At 38.7% G+C, this 15,228-nt stretch overlaps 1 protein-coding gene across 1 annotated transcript in view; it reads right to left on the bottom strand.

Moving 5' to 3' along the window:
- OXCT1 (3-oxoacid CoA-transferase 1) overlaps nt 1-15,228 on the bottom strand; it is an 87,746-nt gene that overhangs the window by 12,834 nt on the left and 59,684 nt on the right. The window contains exon 15 of the mRNA XM_050329840.1: nt 4,804-4,893. Within this exon, the coding sequence (XP_050185797.1) occupies nt 4,804-4,893 (90 nt within the window). The remainder of the gene's footprint in view (nt 1-4,803; nt 4,894-15,228) is intronic.

Raw genomic sequence — 15,228 nt, 5'->3', positions numbered from 1 at the left:
GCAATTTGGGACAGTTATTACTTAAATCCTACATAGAGGAAGATGACCAATAAGAATCTTACTGTACCACTGAGTGGACTCCTGAGTTTAGAAGTTCTGCATACTGCTGCTTAATAATCTGCCCTTCCTGCTGCAATATGAGGACAAGAAATACATGGGACCTCACTGATGACACATGAAAGACAAAAATTAGGGAAAAACATTATGGGAAACACATTTCTCTGTCTTATACTTTATCACAAACAATATGAGCAGAATCAGCCATATATGAGGCATTTCAAACCCCCAGGGCTCAAGCACAAAGTTATGCTTTGAAAATAGTAAATACAGGTTCTTTACCCACACTGAATTCCCATTCCCTCTATCTCTTCCAGGAAAAGTCCAAAAGCAGGCTGAGAGATGAGTGCAATATGCTCATCCTCAAGTGTTGGTTGAAGTTACATTATCTCTATTTTAGACAGAACAAATCAGCATGTAGTAGAAAAGAATGTATATATAGAAAACATGAATTACTTAAAAGCAACTTCTTTTCAGGGTCATCAAATGCCAGCTAACCTAAATCCTGGGAAGAATATTACCTCATGAGAAGACATAGTTTCTGATATGAAGCTGGCTAGGAAATGTTTGGGGCTTTTTGGGGTGATGCCCTCATCTTTTTAAATTTCTTTTTTTTTCTTTTTTTTTTCTTCCTTCTTTTAGTTAAGAGTTCACAAATGGCTTTAGAACCTACTAAATTAATGTAAGCTTCAAGAGCTCTGAATGGATATAAAAAAGATGGATTGCTACATTTTTATCAGTATTTGTAAGTGTTTTACAGAGGTAGCATTAAGTGCACATTTCTCCCATTATCCCATGCTTTTATTTTTTCTCTAATTACCAATTTTCAGTTACACTGAATATCAATTTTCAGTTCAGAACTCTCAGAGTGTAACATGTCTCATTTAACCCTCTAAATGCAATACTCAAAAAATTTACCATCATCAGCTTGCCTTAAGGCTTAATATAAACTTGGGAACCACCTTGCAGCCAGTTTGACTCCTGAGTGAAAACAAGATAAGCAACCTATGCTTTTTAATACATATTTTTTTTCTGTGAAGAACTATTTCTTCATTCTAGTTACTTTCAATTGACCTACTTATATCCTGCCCATCTTGTGGACATTCTTACGCACTTGGTCTAAGAGCCAAGACTAATCTGTGCTATTTGTAATATCTTCAGTAACATATCAGATACGCTTCTCGGCCCTATGAAATGAAGTTATCTCGTTCTGGGACCTAACTGAGATTTAAATGCATGGACTTGCACAGGTGGCAGTTTCAATGGCTCCTGTGTCCCTGACAACTGATACATTTGAGCTTCTTAACACTTGAGCTGAAGATAATTGTATTACCAGTTGGCTCTGAAGATGACATGCATTTCCTGATCTTTTCGAAGGCTGGATTCAATGATCTTAGAGGCCTTTTCCAACCTAAATGATTCTATGACTTTTGGAAGACATCCATCAGGCAGGATGTAAGAATAGCAATCTGAATGGAATGGTTTTTTACCATCTGAATTTATACAGGATTTGTTCAGATAAAGGAAAAGACTGTTGCACAGATACAAAAAGCCTTAAGATGTTCCAGTCTCCTTTAACTAAAAAAATTCTGTTGCTGAAGAACAAAAATGTCCTTAATCTTCCACAACACAGTATGAAAAAGGAGTTTTCAATTCATTGCTCCATGTTTCAGTCATGTCCAAATCAAGTGCTTAGTGTAGACAACTCTTTTCACAACATGGAACAATTACCAGCCATTACTTTACTATGTTTTGCAAAACATGTCAATGATGGTATAGGGTAAGAACTTGACTTTTAATTCTCTCAGGTAGTATTTACCAGATCAGACATGGATGCACAGTGACTGTCTAGACATTAAATAACAGCCTTCTATTCTATTATTTTTCTTCTTCGTGATTATAAACAAAGAGCAAGTTTAGCAAAACATAAATTAAAAAAGAGGTTAATGAATTAGACTTCAGGTCCATTTGCCAAGTGTCTCACAGTGGCCTAAGAATATGGAGCAAAAATTGGAATACCCTTCTACAGATATGCCCTCCTGGTTCCTGATATGCTGTGATGTACAGATTTTCTGACGCAGAGACTGCTTCTGGGCAATGCTATTTGCCACAGATGAACTCAACCTCATAAAGCAGTTTAGTCCCTTTCTTATAGGCTTAATTATTGGAGATGTTGTATTATTCGGCTGATCATCCACAACTTTGTTACCTGGCTGTGAAAAGTGTTTCTTCTTGTTTCAACCATGCAGGTAGCCAATTTCAGTTAGGTATCCCTACTTGCTTTATAAGACAGTGACAAATCCTTCTGCATCCACCTTCTCCACACCCTCATTATTTTGTATATTTATTTGTCACCCCTCCTCAATAGTGTTTATTAAGCTGAAGTCTTCTACAAAGCTCATTTCATGTTCTCTCATCCAACTTCTGTGTCTTTTGTTTTTCAATACATGTCCAAATTTAGGTAATTAAAAATGTAATTAATTTGGGGTTGAATGTATTTATTTGTATTTGTAATATACTACATATCAGACTTGAAAAAGAGGAAAATTCTTTGAGTATGAGTGTTAAGACAGACACTAGTTTCATCCTCAAAATTAACTGTAAATCATATTTTGCCTGTGCTGCAAGGACTCAGCCTATTTCTATGTTAAACACTGCAGTGTCTGTAATGAAAAGAGAAGGGTTATTAAACTCTTGGAAAAATTTAATGTTTAACAAGCCATTACTACTGTACAAAAAAAATTTGAAAAGGATGAAAAGATCTTTCACAAGATCACAAATGAGACAAAACTGCGTGCAAAACTACCTATTGCAGCAACTCTTGAACATGTCCATTGAAGGTACTGCCTATATTCTATGTTTTCCACTGTATTTTCATCCATCAAATCTTGACTGCTGTTAATATACAGCAAACTTTGGAATCTGATACTGGATTTCTTATTTATTGGGAGAGTAAGATGACAAAATTGTGCCTTTTACTCAAAAGCCAGCAGACAAGAGAGTGTCTCAGTACATGCAGACCGTTTCTTTCACTCAGTAGCACACTGGGCTTCAAGCAGGATGAAAGATTGTTCCTCTGATGCATAGATTCAGATGCAGTAAGTTTGCAAGAAAATCTTTGGTCTCAAAAATTAAAAAGCAGTCACACCCAACATAAGGCTTCTGACTTTCGGAGCTGGCCTCACGGGTTCTACATTTGCTTGTCTATTAAAGAAAAAAAACCCGCACCTGAAAACTTTAACAGCAGTTTTTGATCTTTAAACATGAGATTTCTGTTTTTCACCATCTTAACTTCTGAGGAAACAAGAAGCATTAGTGTGAAGATCCCAAAAAGAGACTAGGTAAGAGGAAAGAGTGCCATTTTAAAAAAAGAATAAAATAAAAATAATGCATAGAGTTTAGTTTGGCAATGCCTTCTCGCAAAAGCAGAAGAAATAATTTATGAAAGCCTGTAACTGGCTCTCCTGAAATGCACAGCAGGCACACCATGCACACCAGTCCCCAAAGTAGGTATGTGTATGCAAAAAAAAATGATTCCATGCCTAGGTTGTTTGTAACAGTGAACCTATCTGTGCTTTTATCTTTTCAGGTTTCAGTACTCTCACAGAGAAAAAAACCCAACAAACAATTTCCGAACACTGTTTTGAAAGAACATTCCAGTAATAGCATCTCTAAAGAGAAAAACTGGCTTGAATAATTACATCGTGCCTGGACTCTGAGCCTTAACCAAATTCCACAGTAAGTAGAAATTTAGGATAAATATTTATTCAGATCACATTAATACCTGAAGTGTGTGTACGAGCAAATAGATAACTACATATGATCACAGCTTAGTATAAACTGTGAAACTACTACATTTTTCAGGGGTTTTTTTTAAGTGAAAATTAAATCTTTGATTCTCATTCAAAATCACACAATTGCTAATATACTTACTTCCATATTTACGTATTTGCTATAGTTTACCATGCAAATTCCTTATGATGGCCTATATGCATTCTGGCAAGGGTATTATTTTAAACAATACAGATTAATTCTTGTTGCAGACATACAACAAATTTGGAATACAGGAAATCCAGAAATTAAATTAAAACGAAATTTTTAAACATTCCGTATAGAGATTTTTGCCCTTCAGTATAATTTTCTTGTATTTTGCACAGTCCCATTTTAGAAGATTCAAATGAAAAGTTTCATATCATCTTTTGTGGGGGACTGCTTATATCTATTGCACCCACAAAGAAGTCTCTAGATTAACCACTAACACATAATGATGTAAGGCAGCCTGTATCTCATCATGCCAAAAAGATTCTGTTCTATTAAGCTGTCAGTACCAATTTGACTGGCAACTTCAAAGGTAAATACCTTTCCATCATAACAAGTATTTAGCCACGGGGAACCTCATTTTTCAGATTATTCCAAGGCAAAGAGTAGGGTAGCATCTACTGTAGCTTTAGCAATTGCCACCCCCATTAAATTTGCATGAAGTAGCTAAAAAAATGTGTGCAGCTTTTAAACACCAAGTTAATATTTCATTTTTTTTCCCATGGTGAATGATTCACTTACAAGAAAAAAAGGAACCATCCTAACCTAGCCCTAACCTTGCACTACCATAATAACTAACAGCAAAACTATCAAATCCTCACAAAGGAGCAGAATTAATATGTCTTTCTTCACTTTCTTTTTCTTTCTTTTTTTTTTTTTTTTTAATAGCACAAAACACTCATTTAGAAAGAAGTGTCAGAGCCTTACCTTGGCTGAGTGTTCCATGGTGACGACAACTTTGGTCTGTGCGCTGGATACCAGGTCCATGGCACCCCCCATTCCTTTCACCATCTTACCCTAAAATTAAATTTTAATGGAAATGTAACATTTTTATTATGAAAAAAAACCACAAAAAATCAAACCAAACCAACCAACCAACCCAAACCAAACCAAAAACATCGTCTGCAGTGACAGCACAACATTGTCACTTTTTCCTGCATTGAAAAGCCCACTAATTTCATAACCACTGTATTCAAACACCAACAGAGTTTCAGCAGAGTGAAAACAGCTGTGCCTTTCTTGGGTCTATATAATGTGAGTAGGAGAAGAATGATGAGTATAATAAGGAGACCCACTGCCATGTCTGGTGCCCTGGGGTGTAACCAAAATCTGAGTAGTACTGCTGGCTTAATGGGACTCTGACATTGAGGAGCAATGAATTTAGTTCCAATGGCTCTGCCACTAGAAAAGCAAAGTGTTCATCCTCCTGTTGATAAAAATGCCATTACTTTCTCTAAAGAAATCTCGATTTATGAAGTCTAGTAACAAGAACATCTGAGCACTATCCACCTGCCAGTTTAGAAAGTCACTTGCCAGTTTAGAAAGCCATGCCTTGCATCACTGAATCAGCACAAACCAATGTTTCAATCTATTCCAGATGTCTGTAGAGGTCATTTCAGAACATGGGAAAGCAAATAAATAAACGTGGTTCAGTAATCACTTGCATTTGTACCTCAAACTATGCAACGCTTTCAGCCTCTGGACTCATTCTGCTCTCAAAGAGTGTCAGAACTGCACCTGTTATGACAGCAGCTGTCTTATGGCTTGGTGTTCAGCTACCTTTACTTTCACTTTCTGCAATGCTAGAGCATTCAATCTCTGCCTGCTTCCATCACCTTAAACAGGATTCACCTGATCTTAGAACAGATGCAGACTTGGCACACTTCTGACAGCAAATGACCACAGGTACAAAGTTCTATCAGCATGAACAGAGTAATCATTTTTGAACAAGCACTAGACCCAATAATCAAAGATGGCAACAACCTCATATACAATCCAGAATTGCTGAGGAAGGCAGAAAGGGGAGTGAAACATCACGATAGGAGAGGTTAGTAGGAAACACAATGCAAGGAGGCAACAAAGTGAAGGGCTTTGAGAGAAGCTGTATTATAACTGAGCACTTGGTCTCTTCAGCCTGGAGGAGACTGAGGGGAAACATAATCACAGTCTACAACTTCCTCGTGAGAGGAAGTGCAGGGGCAGACACTGATCTCTCTGGCAAGCAGTGACAGGACCTGTGGGAATTGCCTGAAGTTGTGTCAAGGAAGATTTAGTTTGGATACGAGGAAAACATTCTTCACCCAGCAGGTGGCTGGGCACTGGAACAGGCTCCCCAAGGAAGTGGTCACAGCACCAAGCCTGACAAAGTTCAAGAAGTGTTTAGATAATTATCTTGGGTACATGGTGTGATTTTTAGGACTGTCCCATGAAGGGTCAGGAGTTGGACTCCAGGATCCTTGAGGGTCCCTTCCAATTCAGAATATTCTCTGTGATTCTGTGAATTCTATAGATTAAAATAATTTCTGTCAAATGTTTTGCATTTGCTCACTTTTGACTGATTATATGGACAGTAATACAAAGTATGCTGTTTTATATACAAAACCTAAAAGTTTATGGTTAAATGACTGGAAAACTTCCTGGTATAAAGCTTTTCTCTAATACTTCCTTTTCCCAGCTATGTGATTCAGTACCTTACAAGAATCAGTGCCTATGGTCCATAATAAAAAACATATGGAAGAGACTTGTCTCATTAAACTGCCAAGCCAGCAACTTATTAGTCTGTTGATCATTATGGTGTCTTGATTGTAACAAAGGGAATATTCACCATTGCCCCCCCCTTCTTCCATCCCTCAAAATAATATTTTCCTACTGTTTGCAGAGAGGAGAATATATCTATAAAAAATCCCTTTGGAATTGCTCTGGCCAGACTAGTATTTAATATTAATCACATTAATTATCATGACTATTAAATATTTCTTTGCAAATACGAATGTATCTCTGTCCTTAACTTCCTGGTACTGCTCATATCATTCTCCATCCTACCTGGAAGTACAGAGCTCTTAGAGAGACTGCAGTGACCTCTCACCTACCTGCCAGAGGCTCACTGACAAGATAATGCAGAAGCTGAAGATGACATATTATCTCCCCAGTAACTCACAACATGTTTGCATTGAGGATTATGCTATCAATGCGCCTGTCCTGACAATGCCATTAGTTCATTTTCCAGGCCTTTTAGTTCTATTAACTAGTGAAAAGCTGCAGCAACAAGTAAATACCCAAAGAACCAAGTGCTGATGAAGGTCAACAACAAATCTACTGCTGGAGAAGTCATACAGGACTGAGAGAAGAGACATCATCCTTTTGTGTATACAGAAACAGGAAAATGCAAGTCAAAGAGAGGGAGCTTCATCTGCTCCTGCTTTTTAGGAAAACATATTCATCATTATAGGGTGGTGCCTGGTGAAGTAAATCAATTAAGCACTAAATGCAACCAGCCAAGTAATTACATGCTCTTATGTTAAGGAATATCCAAAGCAGAAGAGCCTTACATTGCCCTCAGGGCATCTGCCAAACTGCCACAACTTGCATTTTCCCCCACACCATACTGGCCAGCTGCACCATAAATTTGAATTAAAATATTTGAGACTAAAAGGTGATTCCAAAAAGACACTTTGCCCCTTTCTGACCCCGCTCTCTTCATTTATTTATTTAAGATGATTTTTGTTAGTACCCAATTGCATTGGTGCTGCTAATTTAAGAAACCAGAAGCAAAGGCTTAGAGCAGTGGTAGAGCATTAGCAATTTGAAACACTTTTATAAAACCCACTTCACCAGCAAGAGCTTGAAGTGAAAAGGATTTTTGAATTAATCATGTGGCTCTGGGGAGGTCACATTTTGGCAATATTATACAGAGAGTTAGGTAGAGGACACAAGCCGACAATTTCCTTGCAGGCTCTCAGTTACAACAAAAGGTGGGAATGCTGCTTTTCCTACTCTGCTTTCATCAGCACTTCTTGCTAAGTCTCAGTCCAAATAAGACATGGAAATTTTGGACCTGATAGATTTTTCTTTTGTAATTGAGATGATCAACTCTTCTGCTTCTTCACCATCATAAATCCACACAAAATTATTGTAATTTCTTATAACACCTACTTGTAAGAAATTGTTATTGTGGTGCTGGGGCATCTTTAAGAAAATATGAGAGAAGGGTACATACTTTCTCGTTTAACATCTTCATATCTGAACATCATTTGAGTGGTCAAAATACAACATTAAAGAGCTCGAGGAATTAATTTAGCCTAACAGTAATTCCTAAACAGAAACCTTCCTATTCATTTGGTCACACGTGGCACACAAGACAACCTGGTATTCCAGAGGAAATTTGTGAGTACTCCAGTGTGGGTGAGACAATCAAGATATTTTTCAGGAGAACGTGAAGTTTTTCCGAAGCAGTATTTCAAGCAAGCTAGAAAGATGCCATAGCTAGCAGGAAACGATTTATAAGAACATCCAAAGAGACTAAAAAGAGGTAGCTGAGAGAAAAGAGGAAAACTCAGGAGCCTTCCAATACTACTTAGGTCTTGAATCCACACTGCTGTCTTAAATATTTCCTCTATAATCTCCAGGGAATACAGATCTTTCTTCCTTAATTGAATTTTATAGCTACTCCCAACATCATAGGATATAATGCACCTGAACTGTTCTGGTTAAGTTAAAGTAACAATCTTTTGAGACAAACACATATCACATCAACAGTACAGCAAAGCAGATGCTTGATGTGTTCAAGAAACAGTGAAAACTTACCAGTGGTAAAAACAGCTAAGAATGCATCTTGAGTAATTTCACTTAAAACTGAGTATCAAAGGACAGGCAAGGTGAAAATGTATACCCGTTTGGAAAGGAACTGAGCCATTTCCCTGTTAAGAGTCCTTGCCAATGTTGCCAGCAGCCCTATTACTGTATTAAACAAACAGCATTTAGTCTGCAATTTCTCTTTCCTTCTGTCAGATAAGAGAATACATGTGCCTCACACTATGCCCAAAGTTAGTGAAACTGCTATTACAAAAAGTCTTACAGAAGATAACCAATGCTTCTAGTTTAACCTGCAGGCTTCTCAATCAATCTTAATTTTCACACATCCCCCTGAAGACCTTGAACAAGCTACCAAGAATGAGAGAGTAAAGAACTTAAAGATGCCAGCATTGTGTCTGACAGCCACAGACACAAACTAGGTGGCAGATACAGAATTTATTGCCAGACACAGCTTCCTTATGAAAGGAAATGACTGTATTGTGTGAGGGACAGACACTAAAATTCAGAGCAACTGGAACAGTACAAACTCCACAGAAAAAAGCAGAAATGAAGGTAATGCAGTGGACACAAGACACTGCCATCATGACCACAGCTGTGCTAACGCCGCAGTCAAAAGTATGAACTTAAGACCCCTCCAAAGGTTTCTGCTCTGCCCCTCTCTGCAGTGGTGTGTAGGCACTACTAAGACACATCAGTCCCACAGCTGTCCCTCTCTGTATAGGTACCATCTGCCTTTACACATGTGCCAGCATCAAATGACACACACAGCACAGGCAGGCAGGTCATCAGAGCCACATACACCTATTCTAACAAAAATATCTCGTCAATTGTAGGGTTCCATGTGGTTGATGGGTTTGTTTGTTGGGTGGGTGCTGCATATTTGTTCAAACCTCCATGTTGTACAAAAAAAGATACCGATCAGAAGGTAATATTAAAAAAATACGTATGCATATATCTACTGTAATTTCATAAAAATGTAGATAACAATCTTCTGCCTGTTGCTAAGTCCTGTCCCATGTTGAAAGGAGAGGTATGTTTGTAGTTGATTCTAAAATGAAAGCCACAACTTCCAGATTTCACTTTCCATTTTTTCAGTGAAAAAGACCGGATGATGATTGCACCAAAAAATATGGATAAAGCTCAAGATTAAGTGTTCTGAACTACAATTCTTGTCCTATTTTCCACTGATTTTATGTCCTTATTTGGCCCACTCACAGAATTGTTGTAATTATTCTGTCAACTAGGATGGCTGATTAGATTTTACTTTGAGAAAAAAAAACACTAGGAAATCACTAATGGGATTTTTCAATCAGTAGAATGGGTAATGCAACAACAAAAGAAAAAGTTACTAGTGGCTGAATGCAACAAAACTGAGCACACTCTAAATGCACAGTCAGTCAAAGGTATTTTTTAAAGGATTCAAAAAAAAAAAAGTTGTAATGCTTAGCCATATAGAAAATGGCCTAATTTTCAAGAATGCTAACCTCCTAACACACACAAAAAATGAAAAGCAAAATTTAAAAGTCTAATTTTTGAAAGAATAGAGGGTAAATTCTTGAATGACTTTTTTCTTGGCAAAACGTATTAATAACTCTTCCCTAAAATGTAACGTACACAAATACATGCACTAACTGTATTTTCATCTTTACTTTTCATAATCAGAAAATTATGTCAGCATAAAATATGTGCGAAGAAAGTTGGTCAAATTTCATTCTTTTATTCTCTCATAAACCGAGCTTGAAATAACCATTGGCAACAGTTTTGAATGACAGAGTGAAATTCAAATGAATACACCAAGCAACTGCATCTCAGGAGCCATGTAAAACAGGCTGTGATATGCTTCATTGAAATGGATTTGCATTAAAGTGATGAGCGTTTTTCAGTGTAATGGGACAATTAAGCTGTCCATTTACCTCTGCATACCACTTCCAAAACACACAGCATAGCATGCAATAATTAAATTTTACTGCTAACATAATACTAGTCTCACTTGAGAGTGACGGTTCCATATCGTAGTAACAATTCTTATCACTAACCCACAGATCAGAAGTCCTTTGACATATGCTTGTATTTTTGAGACAGGCAGAATTTCTTCAGCTCTCATTATACAGATGCCTAATGCACAGCTGCCACTTCCCACATTGAAAATTTAAGAGACTATGAATAAAATACCGTCAAGGAGCTCCTACATTCCTTCTGTGCAGTCTGAAGAGAAATAAACAGGAAGAAAATTGATAGAGAAAGCTCTCAAAAGAGTGGAAGAAGTAGAGCTAACACAATATGCTCCCTTTTTCTTTTGTGGTTCCAGGACTCTTCCAATGGTGATAATTACGTGCTGCAAGGGCTCTGCAGGGCTTTCTGGCACATGCTTGTTGGGAGATAAGCAGCAAGCTAAATACTACTGTAGACTTAATTCCAAGAAGTGTGTGCAAAAACCTAATACATCTGCAGATTAAAACAATGTCCCGTTGAAAAGTAGATTTGCAAGGAGGCTCTAGCTAACTGCAGGTCCTGTCCCTCTCCTTCATTCAAATACTGATGCAGCCCCACTCATGTCCTAAACATCAGACAACTTGATACAATTACTGAGAGAAACCCAGTCACTGAGTGTAATTAACCTGTATGTTTTCTAATCATACAGAATTTAGCCAATTTGTAGTCCTTATTTTTCAAGTTAATAGTTAAAATAGCTTTCTCAAAAATGTTTGTGAGTTGAAACAAAACACAGTTTAGTGCATTCGATGTAACAGAAATACTAGAACTAGGAGAGTTACTAGACAGTGTGTCTGGATTCCAAATGAAAATATGCCTTGTGCAAAGACATTCCTATTCTAGCAAAGTGACAAAGAGGCTGCAAGAAGACCTACAGTGCTCTCACGCATTAAAGGGCACATTCAGGGAGACTTGTCCTTTCTTCCATCATTAAAAATGGTAATTTCAATTCAGAAAAACTCTTGCTGTGGAGCCCTCTGCTCCCAGATTTGGCACTATCAATAACAATTAAAGGCAAAAAGAAAACCAAAAAACCATCACACAGTCACAGACTCAGCTGGTCTCCCCCAGTTTACTTTCATTTAAAAAATGTCTTTATTAATGAATATGCAGTTCACTTCATGGTCAAAGCGTCCCAAACTGTACTTAGCAGCTCTGTAGAAAAACTACCAATAATGTATAAAACTATATTCCTAATGCCTTAGGTTATACTCACCTCTACAGATTTTAAATTAAAAGATTTATTATTAAATTGGAATTAGGTTTCCTAATTTCTTCTTTTCAGATAATCTTCTTTGATAAAGCTTAGAATACCTGTATAATTTTCTTTCATTATATTTCATTATTAATGCTTTAATCCTTTAGGTTTGGTTAGTCCAATTCATAGCATTAAAATCAAAGGCTGCTGCTTCTTATTTTTTTCCCGGGAATGATCCAGATTTATGTAACTAAACTACATCTCCTGCACAAATTACATCACTTTCCTCCTCAGCTAACTAACTGCATTATCTTAGCAATCAAAACATTCATTTTATACTCCACCAGGAGAATATACAAAGCTAGAGTTAATTTTCTTGCTCAAAATTGTATTTGGTTTGTATTGTTTGTAGAGAATAGAGATGCTAAATAGTGTCAGGCCCAGTATCATCCCTAAGGCAGCTGCTTGTTAATCCTGGACACTCGACTGGTGGCTTAGGAAATGGCCAGCTTCTTTGGCACCTCTGGATGTATCCTGGCTGTCTCTGTGAATTTACACACATTAATCAATCCTCAGTACTCTTCTACGGTGAGTACTAAGTGCCACATGTGCCAAATATCTCTTTAATACTTCCAGGGATGCTGACGCCACCACTTTCCTGGGGAACCCGGTCCAATGCTTGACAACCTTTTTGGTGGGGAAATTGTTCTTAATATCTAATCTAAACTTACCCTGAAAAAACCTGAGGCCGTTTTCTCTTGTACTGTCCCTTGTTGGAAGAAGGGACAACATCTCTCTACAACCGCCTTTCAAGTAGCTGTAGAGAGCAATAAGGTCTCCCCTGAGCCTCCTTTTCTCCAGGATAAACATCTCCAGCTGCTGCTCACAGGACTTGTGCTCCAGACCCTTCACCAGCTTTGTTGCTCTCAACATCTCAATGTCTTTCCACCACCACGCATCTTTACAGACACTCTGCCTCAGCCTGCAGTGCTGCCTGGGGTTGCTGAGACCCAAGGGCAGGACCCAGCACTTAGCCTTGCTGATACAAATATTGAACAGGGCTGGTCCTAACACTGAGCCCTGGAGAACATCACTAGTGTCTGGCCCCAAGTTGGATGTAACTCCGTTCACCAGCACTCTCTGGGTTTGGCCATCCAGACAGTTTCTTACCCAGCCAAATGTCCACCCATCCCAGCCATGAGCCACCACTTTCTCCAGAACATTGTGGGAAACAGTGTCAAAAGCTTCACTGACATCAAGGCAGATAACAACCACAGCCCTTCCCTCATCCAGTAAGCAGGTCACCTTGTCATAGAAGGAGATCAGGTTGCTCAAAGCAGGAGCAATCCGCCCTTCACAAACCTGTGCTGGCTGGGCCTGATGCCCTGGTTGTCCTCTATATGCTGAATGATGGCACTCAGGATGATCTGCTCCATGACCTTCCCTGGCACTGAGGTCAAGCTGACAGATCTGCTATTCCTGATCCTCCTTCTGGCCCTTCTGCACACAGGTCTCACATCCACCAACCTCCAGGCACCGGGGACCTCCCAGGTTAACTAAAACTGCTGATAAATGATGGAAAGTGGCTCAGTGAGCATTTCAACCAACTCTCTCAGCACCCTTGCATGGATTCCATCTGGCCCTTTGACTTGCGGGTGTCTAAGTGGTGTAGCATGTCACTGACCACTTTCTCCTGAATTATGGGGGCTCCATTCTGCTCCCTGTCCCTGTTGCCCACCTCAGGGGGCTCAGTACCCAGGGAACAACTGGTCTTACTATAAAATATTGAGGAAAAGAAGGTATTAAGTACCCTAGCCTTTTCCATGCCTTTGTCATTATGTTCCCCCTGCAGCCAGTAAAGGATGGAGAATTTCCTTAGCACTCTTTAATGTATTTATAGAAGCACTTTTATTGTCTTCTATGGCAGTAGCCAAATTAAGTTCTAGCTAAGCTTTGGTCCTGCTAATATTATGCCTGCATAACCTCACGACATCCTTATAGTCCTCCTGAGTATGCTACTTTCACAATTAATGTTATGCTGCATAATTATATTTCTCACCTGTAGTAAGTTTCTGCCAACTAAAATCTGATGTCACAGGCATTTCATCCATTTTGTGCTTTCAGATTCATCAGCTTCCAACTGCAGGGTCTCTTCACTATTGTTTCAGTGGTTTTTCTGCTAGTACAGCATGTCAGCTGTTATAGTAGTTATATTAGTGTTGTTTAATGGTAAGGGATGTTCAGAAATGTGTATTAAAAAGACAGAGGCTTTGGTGTCACAGAGGAACACTGCAGAAGCTCTAGTGTTTTGTTTGACCTGTGCCCACCCTCTGATACACGTCACAACAGCAATCATAGTTATGTGCCTTCTATTGGGAAGGATGGAGAAAATAAAAGCAGTACTTTGTGCAAGCTTTAATACTTTGTAGTAAGCTTCTGCCCTTGCAGAAGGGCACCGGAATCTCTTTCATAAATGCTTCTATTCTGAGGGTCTCAGAAAGACACCAGTAGAAAGGAATTACAGACAAAGCAAGCACACACAGAGCTATGTGCAGTCAATCCCACAACTTCTAAAAGCCCAAGTGAGACAATTAATTTAAACTGCCACAGGAGCCAGGACCTTTGTGACAGTGCATGGTCATGCTGCTGCTCCATACGTGCTGTGGACTGCCGTGCTAGCAGCAATTTCTGACATAAGCTTGAGACAGATACACAGATAGGTCAGACGTGTCCTGCACTCATGAACTGAAATGTGGCTCCATCCAGTATCTCCCAGCAGTCATGGGCTATCTGTTCTGGCCTATCTGCCCTAATCCATGGTTGTGACCAAAGCATTTCTCTTCCACCTCTCTTGGCCAACTTCTCCCTACTGCACAGTCTTCCCAGGGGCTCCAAAGAAATTTGCCACCTCCTTCTCTTTTCCCTCCTCAGAAACCCTCTTGTTAGCTGGAGAAATACCAAAGTAAGGAAGACAAAAAGCCATTAAGTAAAGTGCTTAATGGAATAAAATTACCAACAAATGCCAGTGTTTAGGAAGTAACTTCTGCCTAAGCAAACAGCATTGTTTACTGCATGTGCTTAAAATATTCACACTCTCTTCTTTCTTTACTCATGGGATTTTTCTCTCCATTAAGAATCAGCAGATAAGAGCAAAGAAGGGGCTGTAATTATTGCTATGAGACTTCCTTAGCTCAGTTCCTAATAAGTGCAAGTAAATACACACATGCACACACTAGGGTTCAAGTGTTATCAAGCTCTTATGGAATAGAAAGGATTGCTTCATGATGGTTCTTATTCAAAACACACAGAGCTATTACTTGCCTCTAAAATAAAGGCAAATACCATAAATA

This window comes from Myiozetetes cayanensis, unplaced genomic scaffold, assembly GCF_022539395.1.
Source record: "Myiozetetes cayanensis isolate MyiCay16 unplaced genomic scaffold, myiCay2020 scf4, whole genome shotgun sequence".
In the NCBI taxonomy this organism is placed as follows: Eukaryota; Metazoa; Chordata; class Aves; order Passeriformes; family Tyrannidae; genus Myiozetetes; species Myiozetetes cayanensis.
This window is presented reverse-complemented; position numbering and strand designations above follow the sequence as displayed.